We start from the raw sequence: 16,242 nt of genomic DNA, 5'->3' as shown, positions 1-16,242 counted from the left end.
TCAGAACTGGCAGGTGACCCCTGAACTGACTGGTGGAGACCTGGTTTAGAAGCAAAGATCCGCATCCCAGTTCTGCCTACATCATCAGCTTCCCAACTCCCAGCGCATGTTCATGGTCAGGTCTGGTCATCCATCCAGCAAACATACAGTGGACACTTAGTTAGGACTCTGTGCTGGGCGCTCGCATATTGCAACAAAGGTGGCTGAGGCATGGTCTGCCCCTCGGGATTATACTTCAGCAGGGTAAGCAGGAATACTAATATCTATCTGTCAAACAAGCAGACTTATTAAATGAGTGTCAGTAAAGTTCCAGTGTGGCCACACAAGAATCAGTAAATAGATTGCACAGGGTTTGAGCAAAGTGTCTGTGAAGAGGTGGTACTCAGCCAAGTCTAGAGGGATGAATAGAATTCCGGGTGGGGTTGAAGGAGGAAGATGGAGGAGAAGGGAGAGGACTGCCCATCCTAAGGGTCAGAAGGACCGGCACCAGGAGATGGACGCCGTTGACCAGGGTGGCCCAGGTGCAGGGAGCCGGCAGGGAGGAGGAGGTGGGTCTGGTTCGCAAATGCCGCTTAGAAACCATGAAAGCCAATAGAAACCCTTCAGGCTAGAAGGGAATGGCAGGACATACTTAAAGTAATGAAAGAGAATAATCTACAACCCAGATTACTGTACCCAGCAAGGATCTCATTCAGATATGAAGGAGAATTCAAAAGCTTTACAGACAAGCAAGAGCTGAGGGAATACAGCACCACCAAACCAGTTCTCCAACAAATGCTAAAGGATCTTCTCTAAACAAGAAACACAGAAAGGATGTTTCAACATGAACTCAAAACAACAAAGTAAATGGCAATGGGATCATACTTATCAATAATTACCTTAAATGTAAATGGGTTGAATGCCCCAACCAAAAGACAAAGGCTTGCTGAATGGATACAAAAACAAGACCCCTATATATGCTGTCTACAAGAGACCCACCTCAAAACTAGGGACACACACAGGCTGAAAGTGAAGGGATGGAAAAACATATTTCATGCAAACGGAGACCAAAAGAAAGCAGGAGTCGCAATACTCATTTCAGATAAAATAGACTTTAAAATAAAGGATGTGAAAAGGGACAAAGAAGGACACTACATAAAGATCAAAGGATCAATCCAAGAAGAAGTCGTAACAATCATAAATATATATGCACCCAACATAGGAGCACCACAATATATAAGGCAAATACTAACAAGTATGAAAGGGGAAATTAACAATAACACAATAATAGTGGGAGACTTTAATACTCCACTCACGCATATGGATAGATCAACTAAACAGAAAATTAACAAGGAAACACAAACTTTAAATGATACAATAGACAAATTAGATTTAATTGATATTTACAGGACTTTCCACCCCAAAACAATCAATTTTACCTTTTTCTCAAGTACACATGGAACTTTCTCCAGGATAGATCACATCCTGGGCCATAAATCTAGCCTTGGTAAATTCAAAAAAATTGAAATCATCCCAGCCATCTTCTCTGACCACAATGCAGTAAGATTAGACCTCAATTACAGGAAAAAAAACTATTAAAAATTCCAACATATGGAGGCTAAACAACACGCTTCTGAATAACCAACAAATCACAGAAGAAATCAAAAAAGAAATCAAATTATGCATAGAAACGAATGAAAATGAAAACACAACAACCCAAAACCTATGGGACACTGTAAAAGCAATACTAAGGGGAAGGTTCATAGCAATACAGGCGTACCTCAAGAAACAAGAAAAAAATCAAATAAATCAACTAACTCTACACCTAAAGCAACTAGAGAAGGAAGAAATGAAAAACCCCAGGGTCAGTAGAAGGAAAGAAATCTTAAAAATTAGGGCAGAAATAAATGCAAAAGAAACAAAAGAGACCATAGCAAAAATCAACAAAACTAAAAGCTGGTTTTTCGAGAAGATAAACAAAATTGACAAGCCATTAGCCAGACTCATCAAGGAACAAAGGGAGAAGAATCAGATCAACAAAATTAGAAATGAAAATGGAGAGATCACAACAGACTCCACAGAAATACAAAGGATCATAAGAGACTACTACCAACAGCTATATGCCAATAAAATGGACAACTTGGAAGAAATGGACAAATTCTTAGAAAAGTATAACTTTCCAAAACTGAACCAGGAAGAAATAGAAGATCTTAACAGACCCATCACAAGCACGGAAATCGAAACTGTAATCAGAAATCTTCCAGCAAACAAAAGCCCAGGACCAGACGGCTTCACAGTGGAATTCTACCAAAAATTTAGAGAAGAGCTAACACCTATCCTACTCAAACTCTTCCAGAAAATTGCAGAAGATGGTAAACTTCCAAACGCATTCTATGAGGCCACCATCACCCTAATTCCAAAACCAGACAAAGATGTCACAAAAAAGGAAAACTACAGGCCAATATCACTGATGAACATAGATGCAAAAATCCTTAATAAAATTCTAGCAAACAGAATCCAACATCATATTAAAAAGATCATACATCATGACCAAGTGGGCTTTATCCCAGGAATGCAAGGTTTTTTTAACATCCGCAAATCAATCAATGTAATACACCACATTAACAAATTGAAAGAAAAAAACCATACGGTTATCTCAATAGATGCAGAAAAAGCCTTTGACAAAATTCAGCATCCATTTATGATAAAAACCCTCCAGAAAGCAGGAATAGAAGGAACATATCTCAACATAATAAAAGCTATATATGACAAACCCACAGAAAACATTATCCTCAATGGTGAAAAATTGAAAGCATTTCCCCTAAAGTCAGGAACAAGGCAAGGATGCCCACTTTCACCACTACTATTCAACATAGTTTTGGAAGTTTTGGCCACAGCAATCAGAGCTGAAAAAGAAATAAAAGGAATCCAGATAGGAAAAGAAGAAGTAAAACTCTCACTGTTTGCAGATGACATGATCCTCTACATAGAAAACCCTAAAGACTCTACTAGAAAATTACTAGAGTTGATCAATGAATATAGTAAAGTTGCAGGATATAAAATTAACACACAGAAATCCCTTGCATTCCTATACTCCAATAATGAGAAAACAGAAAGAGAAATTAAGGAAACAATACCATTCACCATTGCAACAAAAAGAATAAAATACTTAGGAATATATCTACCTAAAGAAACAAAAGACTTATATATAGAAAACTATAAAACACTGATGAAAGAAATCAAAGAGGACACAAACAGATGGAGAAATATACCGTGTTCATGGATTGGAAGAATTAATATAGTGAAAATGAGTATACTACCCAAAGCAATCTATAGATTCAATGCAATCTCTATCAAGCTACCAATGGTATTTTTCACAGAACTAGAACAAATCATCTCACAATTTGTATGGAAATATAAGAAACCTCGAATAGCCAAAGCAATCTTGAGGAAGAAGAATGGAACTGGAGGAATCAACCTGCCTGACTTCAGGCTCTACTACAAAGCCACAGTCATCAAGACAGTATGGTACTGGCACAAAGATAGAAATATAGATCAATGGAACAAAATAGAAAGCCCAGAGATAAACCCACGCACATATGGACACCTTATCTTCGACAAAGGAGGCAAGAATATACAATGGAGAAAAGACAATCTCTTTAACAAGTGGTGCTGGGAAAACTGGTCAACCACTTGTAAAAGATTGAAACTAGAACACTTCCTAACACCGTACACAAAAATAAACTCAAAATGGATTAAAGATCTAAACGTAAGACCAGAAACTATAAAACTCCTAGAGGAAAACATAGGCAAAACACTCTCCGACATAAATCACAGCAGGATCCTCCATGACCCACCTCCCAGAATATTGGAAATAAAAGCAAAAATAAACAAATGGGACCTAATTAAAATTAAAAGCTTTTGCACAACAAAGGAAACTATAAGCAAGGTGAAAAGACAGCCTTCAGAATGGGAGAAAATAATAGCAAATGAAGCAACAGACAAACAATTAATCTCAAAAATATACAAGCAACTTCTGCAGCTGAATTCCAGAAAAATAAACGACCCAATCAAAAAATGGGCCAAAGAACTAAACAGACATTTCTCCAAAGAAGACATACAGATGGCTAACAAACACATGAAAAGATGCTCAACATCACTCATTATTAGAGAAATGCAAATCAAAACCACAATGAGGTATCATTTCACACCAGTCAGAATGGCTGCTATCCAAAAGTCTACAAGCAATAAATGCTGGAGAGGGTGTGGAGAAAAGGGAACCGTCTTACATTGTTGGTGGGAATGCAAACTAGTACGGCCACTATGGAGAACAGTGTGGAGATTCCTTAAAAAACTGGGAATAGAACTGCCATATGACCCAGCAATCCCACTGCTGGGCATATACACCGAGGAAACCAGAATTGAAAGAGACGCGTGTACCCCAATGTTCATCGCAGCACTGTTTACAATAGCCAGGACATGGAAGCAACCTAGATGTCCATCAGCAGACGAATGGATAAGGAAGCTGTGGTACATATACACAATGGAATATTACTCAGCCATTAAAAAAATACATTTGAATCGGTTCTACTGAGATGGATGAAACTGGAGCCCATTATACAGAGTGAAGTAAGCCAGAAAGAAAAACAACAATACAGTATACTAATGCATATATATTGAATTTGAAAGATGGTAACGATAACCCTATATGCGAGACAGAATAAGAGACACAGATGCATAGAACAATTTTATGGACTCTGAGGGAGAAGGTGAGGGTGGGACGTTCTGGGAGAATAGCATTGAAACATGTATATTATCATATGTGAAACAGAACACCATTCCATGTTCGATGCATGAGACAAGGGCTCAGGGCCGGGGCAATGGGATGACCCAGAGGGATGGGATGGGGAGGGAGGTGGGTGGGGGGTCCAGGAAGGGGAACACATGTAAACCCATGGCTGATTCATGTCAATGTATGGCAAAAACTATTACAATATTGTAAAGTAATTAGCCCCCAACTAAAATAAATAAATTTATAAAAAAAAAAAAAAGAAACCATGAAAGCATTTGAGGGGTCATGATGACCCCACGTGTGACAGCCGGGGCGGCTCTGGGTCTTAAGTCGGCAAAATCTGAGAAGGGGACCCGGGAAGGGAAAGCCTCGGGCCTTGGAGGTGAGGAGCCTGTGTGCATAGTGTGCGCCTGACGACACCGTCTTCCATAGCTGCCGATCCAGCGACAACGGGTGGCGGTGATTTCTGGTTTTATTGGCCTTGGCGTGGTCAGCTGAAGTGGGGAGAGGGCCAGTGGTTGCAGCCCCCCTTGAGGTCTGTTTGCTTACTCAGGAGAAAGCCTGATTGGTGTATGTGTTCGCTGTTTGCCCATCCAATGGCGGGAGCAGCAGAGGACATCAGCAGAGAGCTGGCCCAAATTCTGGAAGTTGGGAGCCTCTTCTGACGTGGCAGGAGTGCCCTAATTCCTTCACCTAAGTCGGGGAGCTCTTGTGGTGAGAACGATGATGTGTCTCTGCTTCTATTCCAGATGCCTTAGGGCCCCATCGGCCATCCCGAGGACTCAGTCCCAGCAGCCAGAAGCTCTCAAGCAGCGCACATGTGCTCAGCGGGCTCCCGCTCAGCCTTGGGCTCCTGCTGACGCACCTCAGAACCCCATCCCCCAGCCCCGCCACCCGATATCCTGGTCCACAGCCCCCTGCCTGAGCCATGGAGGCCCCCGAGGTCCCCGTGGGCTCGCTGATTGACTTTGGGGCCGAGCCATCTGCCTCCTCGCCGCTGGAGGCGCCGCCCCCGAAGCTGCAGGATGGGGACAGCTCCCTGGGAGAGGGCACCTCCGAGAGCGAGACCACGGAGTCAGCGGACAGCGAGAACGACATGGGCGAGTCGCCCTCTCACCCCTCCTGGGGCCAGTACCGCCGCTCCTCCTCCAACGAGTCCTTCTCCTCCAACCAGAGCGCCGACTTGGCCAAGGATGAGGAGCTGCTGGAGCTCCGCGAGTTCATGCGTGGCTACGTGGAGAAGATCTTCTCTGGAGGGTAAGCTCCAGCTCTCACCGGTCGCTGGCATCTCATGGGCTCAGCCCTACCCACTGCTTGCAGACCCCCTTGGGGAGATCCTCCCAGTCAGGGCCGGGCTTTGCTTCCTCCACATCTGAGGTGAGCCCCCATGGGCATGCCTTCCGAGGTGTTATAGCTGACAGCGAATTAGGGGTGCTGCAAGGCCAGGGGGTTTCAGGTACCCATGCCTCTTGGTACCGTGACACAGCTGCTAGGATGGGGACTTGCCCCCGCACCTGTGTCTGGCCTCGCTTTGGTGGCTTCTGACGGTTTGAACAAGGAGCATTGACAGCTGCGGCTGAAGTAGAGGCTGGACCTGGGAATGTTTCACAGCTGTTCCCAGCTCAGCAGAGGAAAGGGAAATCCGTTTCAGTTCAGGCCTCTGGTCTCGATGCTGGTCTTGCATCTTTCACAGCAGCACATGAAATGCCGAAGGTCCCTCCTCGGGACCCGCGGCATCAGTGCCATGGGTGGGGGAGGGGATTGTTAGAAACACAGAATCCTGGGCCCCAGCTAACCCACCGAGTCAGAATCTGCATTTTAACAAGGCCTCTGAGATGGGCACATGTTGTGGCCTGAGGAGCTCTGGACAAAAGGATCCTTTTCCAGCTCTGTTAAAGCGTAAGAAGGATTTCTGCCTGTTGACCACACACAGCGAGGATGTTGTTTCCTGTTGTGCTTTGGCCCTTCAGTGGTTAACTGGCTGGGTGATTTCCACCTTTTGCAGATGTGGCTCAGTTTTCTCTGCGGTTGGAGAGGGGAAGAGTCTATTAGCATCCTAATAATTGTCCATCCCCCAAATGCTTTTATGCGTGATTTTGAGTGCATTCTGGGAGAGCAGTAAATGTGGCTTCCTACTTATTTTGTTTGACTCACACTGGAATTAGTCAGCTTTCTCCGAGCACACCCAGTTAATGAAAAGGGAAGAAAGCCCAGAAGCTCACTGACTTGCCTGGAAGGCCGGTCGAGATTTGTGGCAGCCTGTCTGTCGGCAGTATGGAACCTGGACAACCGAGTCAGATGCCTTGTCGAGAGCATTCATTCCAAAGCTCCATGCACATGCCTGGCAAATTCTTACATTTCATCTGGTGTTGGTATTTGGGGATAAATGAGGCCAAGATGTTTTCTATGAAACCTTAAATAAAGGAAATTGCAGAAGCCAATTAATCTTCAGCCTTCTGCTACCCCATTTTAGTTATTAATTTGGGGGTAGAGAACTGGCCCACCCCACAAAGGTGACTGGAAATGGTTTATATCAGGTGAGCATGTCGTCCACCCTGGCGGTGGTGACTCCCGGGCCTGGGGCCCCCTCCCCGATCTTCACCCCTCACACACAGAGCTGGGGAGCATCAGAGAGCAGACCGGCCCTTCAGCAGTGAGTGGAATAAGCAACCAGGCCCTCTGATGGCTGGAGGGGCATCAGACTGTGGGCTCCATATGTCCTGCTGAGACTGAGCAAGTTAGGAATTCTTAACTCCAGTGGGTGGCTCCATACCTCATCAGCTCTAAAGATGAGGGGAGGTCGGGTGAGTTGGAGAACCCAGCTGTCAGAGGCTTGTGGACCTTGTGAGTGCCCAGACCTCACTGAGACAGGAGGTCAGGGGGAGGCTCATGGGCTTTGGAGCCAGGAAGTCTAGATGGGGCTCCTGCTCGCTGCTCTACAGCTGTGTCTGATCCTTGACACAGGCTCCTCGTCTTGGAAACAGCAGTAATACCATTTCCTCTCGGGGTTGCCCAGAGGCTGAGATGTGCATCTGAACTTGGCGGAGTGCAGTACCTTTGGGATCCGAGGCAAGGATGGGGGTCCAGGGTCGCCTGCACTAAGGGATTCCTGTCCTTCCTCTTCCATGACTGTAGTCCTTTTAGTTCCAGAGGATTGAAGCTTTCCTGTCTACCCCCTCTGCCCTCTTCTCCAGGGAGGACTTGGACCAGGAGGAGAAAGCCAAGTTTGGCGAGTACTGCAGTAGTGAGAATGGGAAAGGCCGGGAATGGTTTGCCCGGTATGTGAGTGCCCAGGTAAGGGGGTGACAGAGCTGTGGGTGGGGCAGCCCATCTGCTCTGGAGAAACGACCCCACAGGAAAAACATGTGAAGCTCATCTAGAGTTGTTTCAAAAAGGCCTTGTTAGAATAGTGGAAGATGCAACCTGGCCTCTCAGCCACATGAAATTCCAGATATGTTCGTCTTTTTAAAGACAAGCATGTGGGCTGTGTCCCTGCATGTTTTTATTAAAGAATCCACAACATTCAGTTTTCATAAAGATAAAATATTCAAGACAACGACAGCCGTGTAAGCTCAGATGAGAAGTTTTGTAAATAGCCAATAGGTTCTTTTTTTGTTTTTTCTATAAAATGGATGAAGTTCTTAGTTTTTAAAGTACTTTTTACTAACACAACTTCGCAAAGCAATTATGCTCTGATAATAAAATTTTTTAAAAAGTATTTTTTTATCACAAATAATTTATTCTTCCATGAAAAATTAGAAAATGCTGGTAAGCAAAAGTAGAGAAAATGCTGGTAAGCAAAATAGAGAAACTGCCCATAAATCCCTCATCCAAAAAATAGCTGGCCTTGTCACCCTGGGGTCGCATCCTTCCATGTTTCCCCATGTGTGGATGAGTGGGTGGAGTTCCTAGCTTTCAAAATCTCACAGGGAGACACAGGGAATGATGTGGGGCGGTCTGGGGGCAGGGCAGCCCTCTGCTGAGTCCTGGTTTCTGTGGAGCAGGGCTCGTACTGGGCTTGCGCGGGGCTGCGTTTAGAGATGCTCGGCACTTAGAGACGCTGTGGTGAGGCTGCAGCCCCTCTGAGCCGAGTACAGCTCTGCCAGCGGCTGCCTGACCGCCTGCCCTCTTCCTGGGCAGCGCTGCAACTCCAAGTGCGTCTCGGAGCCCACCTTCTACCGCCTGGTGCAGTCCTTCGCGGTGGTCCTGTTCGAGTAAGTGATGCTGCGGCTCAGAGCCTCTGTCCCAACTGCTCATCTTTCCTCCCTCCCCACCCGAGGGACCCCAGTCGTGAGTACCAGCCCCACACATGCATCATCAGCTCAATTGCTCCGACGCCCCCCCGGCATCTGCTGGGAGTCCTGACCAGCATCTCACGGGACAGTGCACGGTCCCCAACCGGCAGGAGAGAGGAGAGGGCCACAGCTGGGCGTGAGTCAGTCCCCCACTGCCTGTCTGGAGATAGGCTGTGATTCCACAGCCTGCCCTGCCCTCCTCCAGCCCAGATCAGGGTTCTCTGGACTTCCTCTAGTGACGAGCTCCACACACACTCTCACCGCCCACTAATGAGATGGCTGGATGATGTCACCTGCCTGGAGTCCTAGTGAGGCGCTACTGGGGCCTTTTGTCTCAGAGGGCGTCCTGGACCATGTGGGCTGGGGAGGAAGCTCCCCCACCAACTTGTGGCCGTGGAGGCTGGTGGATGACTCGTGGGGCTCCTGCTCCTGAGACGTGGGGCTCCAGGACTCCTGACCGGCTTCATACGCCCTGACTTGCTTCAGAGCTGGACATGCCCTCCACAGTGTGAAACAGAGGAGCCATGTCTGGCTGGGGGAAACTAAGCAGTGACTTTAATCATGAGGCGGGTGCATGGGAAACTGGGAGCAGAGGGAAGCCCTGACTCTGATCTGACGGTCATTTAAGCCCACTTGCCCCCATCAACTCAGGGTGGCCTTGGAGCAGGTCCTGGTCTGCGGCTTAGGCTGTGGCCACTTTCCCATGTCTCCTCACCTTCTGTTCCCCGTGAACGCGGGGCATGGACTAGAGGAAAATTGCCAAAAGAGAGGAGCCCGTTTTTCCTACACTTGCTCAGAATGTGCCAAGTTCTGGGTGTTCTCAGGAGGAATCCAGGTCTGGGAGCTGGCCTGGGTGGAGAGGCATTATGGAGTGAGCCCAGGGCCCACACTCTCTGGGAGTGTGTCGGGAGCTGCACAGGGCAGCCCCAGGAGGTCGAGGGTCAGCACACTCTCCCGCCCTGAGGACACTTTGACCTCCAGACATCTGCATCTATAGGAACTTTCATGAACCCATACTTTTTATAGATGGTGTCACATGTGGTATGCCCCATATGGTAACATGCTTATCTAATTCTCCATTTTTCTTTCAATTATTCCTTAAATAAGAACACTGGGTGGTTGGGGGAGTTAAATTTCAAACATAGACTCCTTCCATGGCTTTGTTTGTGAGCATATATATTTTTATATGGTTGCAAAAAAAATTTATAGAAATGTAGCTTTTTATATTTATTTGATTATTTTTATGTTAAATGATAAAGTGGCCCTCATCCCACTGTTTAGATAATGTCTGTTGATTTTCTTTTTTGAAGTAATACTTATCCAAAGTGAAAAACTAAACAGGGAAGAAAGTGCATGAGGGAACAGAACGGAAAGACACAGAAGCCTAAGAGGAAAAGGATAGGTTCTCTCACTTCTGGTCCATCTCCAGTGATAACCCCACTCTTAATAACACACACACCAGCAAGGACATACTTCTTCTAAAAAGGCAGTCCCATACGTTTGCATTCAGTGGTGCATCTGTCATGGCTGTGAGGTGTTCTAATATATGAATGCATGACTATACCATGAGTTACTCAGGACCTGCCCTGTTAATGGGCTTTAGCTGATTCCTCCTTTTCTTCTCTAATTCATGGTACTGCAGTGGACATCATTATAGCTTTGCAACTACAGATTCCCAGTGGCAGGCAGGTCTTCTTTTTGAAGTTTTTTCCCCTTTTTCTGTTTGCTAAGTTGAATGGATCCATGTGTATCTCATATTCTCAATATAGTAAGTACAGTCCTTTACATCTGTAGGACATCTTCTAGCCTAGCGCAGGTTCTGGTATGTAATCAATTACTTTGATTTTCAGCAAGTGGTGTAGGTAGGTAGGTATTCATATTCCCAGTCATTCTCAAAGTGCTATCTCTGGGCCAGGAGCCTCAGAACGTCAGCTTCCCAAGGCAGTTTGTTAGAAATGCATGAGACTCCGGGTTGGAGCCAGCAATCCACATCATAATACGCCCTCCAGGTGACCCTGGTGCTGCCCCCGTCTGCGTATCACCCACGCCCCTGCTCCTTCCCAAGAAGTAGGGCCAGACGCAGGTTTAGGCCTGAGATCTGAGGCTTGACCTCCAGTTCCGGGGCTGCCCCTTGGGGCGGGGTGGAGCTTCCTGGGCCCTGGCTGTCCCACCTTGACAGTGAAAGAGGCCAGGTAGATGGATGGCAAGGGCCTTCCCTCCCGGAATCAGACCTTCTCCCAGGCCGTGTCCCTGGGCCCGGGGAGCTCTTTCTGTGGCTTCTCCTCCAGAGCATCAGGTGGGTGAGGTACCAGTTAGATGTGTCTGTGAGTATGCTGGTCCTCTCAGGAACGTGCAGAGGGAATCGGGTGTGGGGACCAGTCAGGCAGTCACTGCTCTTCCCGTTTCAGGTGTCATCAGATGGACGACTTTGGGCCCGCCAAGAACCTCATGACCATGTGCTTCACCTACTACCACATCGGTGAGGCCCTGGCGCGGCCCACGGGGAGGGCAGACCGTCACCTTCCAACATCCATTAAGTGGAGGTTTCTTTTTAACTTTCTGGCTGCACTGCGTAGCATGTGGGATCTTACTTCCCTGACCAGGGATTGAACCCGCAGCCCCTGCGGTGGAAACACAGAACCTTTATCACTGGAACTCCAGGGAAGTCCCCAAGTGGGGATTTCTTAAGGCAAAGCTGCGGGGCATCCAGAAAACAAAGGGAGCTGGTGTTAGGGTGGGGACCAGGAAGAGGGAGGCTCCTGGAACCGGAGGAGAAGGGTCCACAGCATGGGTCAGAAGGCTGAGGGTCTGGCTGTGAAGAAACGAGAAAGTAGACACACGGGGTAGGATGTTCCAGGGTGGATGCCGGGATGGCTGGCATGAGGATGTGCAGGTCTCACGTTCTGGGTGAACGTGAACGCAGCGTCAGCTGTGGACAGGGGTGAAGAGCCCCGGGGCTGTGGGCTGGAGCTGCCTCTGAGCAGAGGGCAGGTTGACTTGTGCTGGCTTGTGGCCTTGGGGCCTCCCATGCATCGCAGCTGGAGGGCTCCCCTGTTAAGCTCCTTGAGCTGCAGCCACAGACTCTTGTTCAGGCCTCCTCAAGGAGAGGGCTTCTGGGGACCCGCCCAGACTGGAGCTGGTCAGGGCTGCATTGGCACCGTGGGTTCACTCTAGCATCCCCTTCCTCTGCGTCTCGACTCTGTCCTCCCCTCTCTAGCTGTGGACAGCCCACCCTCTCCCCACCCCTCTGCGCTGCTGTAGCTACTGGCCTGACTCCTTAGCTTGAGGCCCTTTGACCTGAGAGAGCCACCTGGGCCTGTGGGGCTGCCTGGACCTTGGTCGGTGCACAGCCTTGGGAAGGGACAGCCCTCCTTTCTCCTGGCTGCCCACCCCCACCATCTCCATGTCCAACATGCTCCTCTTTCAGGCCCAGCCCAGGTGCCACTCAGCACTCTGTGTGCTCCCCTCTGCCTATGCCTGCTGCTCACCCGCCTTCTGGACTTAGTGCTTCCCGGGGGCTGGATCCCTGCCTGTTTCCTCTTCAGCCCCTGCTGGCACCTGGCTGGCCTGTACACAGCAGGTGCTTAGGGACTGCCCGAGAGAGCAGGGGCCCAGGCCCTGTGTCTTCTCGAGGGCATCCCTGAGCCCCTTGCTTCCCATCAGCATGTCCAGCGATGGCGGAGGAGGCGACCCCGGCCTCCGTGGTTCCAGTCAGTTCTCATCCCCGCTCTCCCACCTCCAGGTAGACCACACCTGCTTCCCGCAGAGTCCAAGGAGAAGCCGACTGGGAGCATCGACTCCTACCTGAAGTCAGCCAACAGCTGGTTGGCAGAAAAGAAGGACATTGCCGAGCGGCTGCTGAAGAACACATCAGCCAAGACGGAGAACGTCAAGGGCTTCTTTGGGCTGGAGACCAAGCCCAAGGGGCCCCCAGCCAGGAGGAGCGAGTGAGTGTGCCCCGTGTTTGCCCCTCCCTGACCATGGGTGTGACCAGGAGGCTGCTCCCTGGCCTGGTGACCAAAGCATCTCAGCCCTCTTGACTGTTGTTGGGACCTGAGAGCCACTCTGGGAAGCGCGGCTGCTTCCCCGCCCTCCAGAGTTTTCCACATTTCAGTTCTGAAAGACTGGCGATTGGTTAACGTAGCATTGATTTCAGGCACATGCTTTCAGAAAACCACCTAAATGTACACATGGGTTATGAGACATTATCCTGTTTAAGCAATGTTGAAGGGTTCTTTGGGAAGCTGGGTGGGGGAGTTGTTTTGTCACTTCTGTGGTTTCTCTCCCCAAGGGAGGAAGAGGGGAAACCTCAGGAGAAGCCGCGGAAGACGGGTGAGTGCTTCCCTGGGCCCCAGGGCTGTGGGCGCCTGGCTGGCACCACTGCAGCCCCTTGGGGGCTTAGCTCAGCCCACAGCGAACCAGCACCCCCTGGGCAGGTCCCCAAACAGCTGGGGCTCCAGCTCCCCGTAGCAGGAAACTGTCGTGCATGATTCCCCAGTTGCTCTCTGCTCCAGCCTGTAATCTCTTACTGAATTTCCATGGAAAAACCACTTCTCTGGGGACTAACTCCTCATCCCAGGGATGTCAAGGAACGTTTCCCGGGGTAGGGGAGCTGTTCCTGGGACCCTCCCTGGACTGAGTCCTCAGGGCCGGGCCTGAGCATGTCGTTACTGATGTGGGCCTCGGATCAGGTGCCCTGGAATTTCCACTGCGTGTCTGTGTAACTCTGGGGTGACATGGGGCCTGCCAGGAGCGCTGCTGGGGAGGTTTGCCCTGCTCAAGTCTCCTTCCCCGTCCCACAGTGACTGTGTGCAGCCCGGAGGAGGAGAGGAAAGGAGAGAAGATCTACCTGTACACACACCTGAAGCAGCAGCCCATCTGGTAGGACCACCCTCCACCTGGGGGGCAGCAGCTGCCAGCACTGTGTCCCCTTCAGAAATGACAATAGCAAGTGTTGGCAGGGATGCGGGGAAATTACAACCTCATACACTGGTGTGGAGAAGGAAATGGCAACCCACTCCAGTATTACTGCCTGGAGAATCCCATGGACAGATGAGCCTGGCAGGCTAACAGTCCATGGAGTCGCAAAGAGTCAGACACGACTTAGTGACTAACAACAACAGCAACACTGCTGGTGGGACTGTCTGATGCAGCAGCCACTGTGGAAGACGACCTGGCAGTTCCTCAGAGGTTAAACAGAGTTTTACCCCATGACCCAGCAGTTCTACTCCCGGGTAGATGTGCAAAAGAATTGAAAACAGGTACTGAGGCAAAAATTTGTGCACATACATTCATGACAGCGCTGTTCAGAAGAGCCCAGAGGTGGGAACAACCTGATGTCCGTCCATGCAGATGCACAAAGTATGGGGTGTTACTCAGCCATGTAAAGGAATGGGGCACCCACACCCGCCACAGCGTGGGTGGACCTGGAAAACATTCTGCCAAATGACCAAAGCCAGACCCAAAGGACCACGCAGTGTATTTTAAAGTGTCCAGGAAGCAAAGCCCTGGAGACAGAGCGGATTGGTGGTTGCCAGGATCTGGGGGAAGCGGGGAATGAGATGATGAAAATGTCCCAGAAACAGATAGTGGTAATAGTTGCACAGTTGCACAAGTCCATGAATATACCAGAACCCAACCCACTGAGTTGTAGATTTTAAAAGCATGGGTTTTCTGGTATGTGAATTGTGTCCTAGTCCAGCTGTTTTACATATATAAATACCGTACACACGCGAAGGCCATAGAGTGGGAGCCCCGTGGTCAGGGGATGGCCCACCCTCGGCTGTGAGCATACCCTCGTCCCTCCAAAGCCTCTCCATCCGCGTGTTTTATTTTATTTACTCACAAGTCGGCAGCAGATTCATACCTGGAACCCAAAGGGTGTCAGACGCTCCCCTCCCGTGAGGATCACAGTCTAGGGGCACGAGAGCTTGGCATAACAAGACAGGGCGTGGGAGATGTGTGGCTGGCCAGAGCTGGGCTGCAGCTGTCCGGAAGCCTGTGGCCTCGGCCTGCAGGGCTAGGCTCCGGTGGCAGCAGAGAGGAGGAGCCCACCAGCCCAGGGCCCACGTCCATGATTTAACTCGGGCCCCTTTGAGCTCAGCTGGGCTACTGTCTTACCTTCTGCTTCAGGGCTCAGCACATTTTTCTGTAGAGGGCTGGGTGATAAATATTTCAGGCTTTATGGGCAAGCACTCCACTCTGCCTCTCTAGTGCAAAAGCTGCCGTGAACAGGATATAAGTGGGTGAGCGTGGCTGTGAGCCCTTAAAACTTGATTTACACAAAGACAAAGGGGCCTGGGTTTGGCCCATGTGCCATAGGTTTGCTGACTCTGATCTTTGGGAAGAATGGTTCTGTCTTGTGTGTCCCTATAAATGTGTGTGCTCTTGGCACATGGCCTGTCCCTGCCAGGTTCCCATTTCTGTTAATAGATGCTGCTCTAGAAAAGCAGGTCTACTTGAGACCTCTGCTTCCTGTTGGGCACCTCAGTGGGAGACAGAGAAGGGAAAGTGGCTTCATCCATGTCCTGCAGGTGGTGGTCCCACCTATGACCTGATGAGTCCAGGTTATAGGTCCTGGGAGACAAACAGATGACCCCAGGACACACTGCTGAGGCCAGGGAACCAGCTCCATTGAGGATAAAGGCACATAGGCCTTTATGGCCCATGTGGAACTAAAGAGGAAACTAAAGAGCCTCTTGATGAGGGTGAAAGGAGAGTGAAAAAGCTAATTTAAAACTCAACGTTAAAAAAACCTAAGAACATGGCATCTAGTCCCATCACTTCATGGCTAACAGAAGGGGAAAAAGTGGAAACAGTGACAGATTTTATTTTCTTGGGCTCCAAAATCACAGCGGATGGTAACTGCAGCCATGAAAGTAAAAATCACTTGTTCCTTGGAAGGAAAGCTATGACAAACCTAGACAGCATGTTAAAAAGCAGAGACATCGATTTTCTGACAAAGCTTCATATAGTCAGAGCTATGGTTTTTCCAGTAGTCATGTATGGATATGAGAGTTGGACCGTAAAGAAGGCTGAGAACTGAAGAATTGATGCTTTTGAACTGTGGTGTTGGAGAAAACTCTTGAGAGTCCCTCAGACTGCAGGGAGATCCAACCAGTCCATCCTAAAGAAAATCAGTCCTGAATATTCATTGGAAGGACTGATGCTGAAGTT

The 16,242-nt window shown here is 49.0% G+C and overlaps 1 protein-coding gene across 11 annotated transcripts in view; it reads left to right on the top strand.

Moving 5' to 3' along the window:
• Positions 1-16,242, top strand: part of KIAA0513 (KIAA0513 ortholog) — a 65,047-nt gene that overhangs the window by 37,721 nt on the left and 11,084 nt on the right. For 10 of the 11 annotated variants that reach the window (XR_014059959.1, XR_014059958.1, XM_081511567.1 and 7 more), the window contains 7 exons: positions 5,521-6,028; positions 7,966-8,065; positions 8,912-8,985; positions 11,475-11,545; positions 12,809-13,013; positions 13,358-13,398; positions 13,869-13,947. Coding sequence is in view for 9 of the 11 variants with exons in the window: in XM_081511567.1 (XP_081367693.1) it covers positions 5,700-6,028; positions 7,966-8,065; positions 8,912-8,985; positions 11,475-11,545; positions 12,809-13,013; positions 13,358-13,398; positions 13,869-13,947 (899 nt within the window). In the remaining 2 variants the exon portion in view is untranslated. Of the gene's footprint in view, positions 1-5,520; positions 6,029-7,965; positions 8,066-8,911; positions 8,986-11,474; positions 11,546-12,808; positions 13,014-13,357; positions 13,399-13,868; positions 13,952-16,242 lie in introns of those variants that run through there. The other variant, XM_081511572.1, reaches the window with a different exon arrangement.

This window comes from Giraffa tippelskirchi, chromosome 7, assembly GCF_054371585.1.
Source record: "Giraffa tippelskirchi isolate mGirTip1 chromosome 7, T2T-mGirTip1v1.2.pri, whole genome shotgun sequence".
Taxonomy (NCBI): Eukaryota; Metazoa; Chordata; class Mammalia; order Artiodactyla; family Giraffidae; genus Giraffa; species Giraffa tippelskirchi.
The sequence above is the reverse complement of the archived record's forward strand: the minus strand, read 5'-3'. Positions and strand labels throughout refer to the sequence as shown.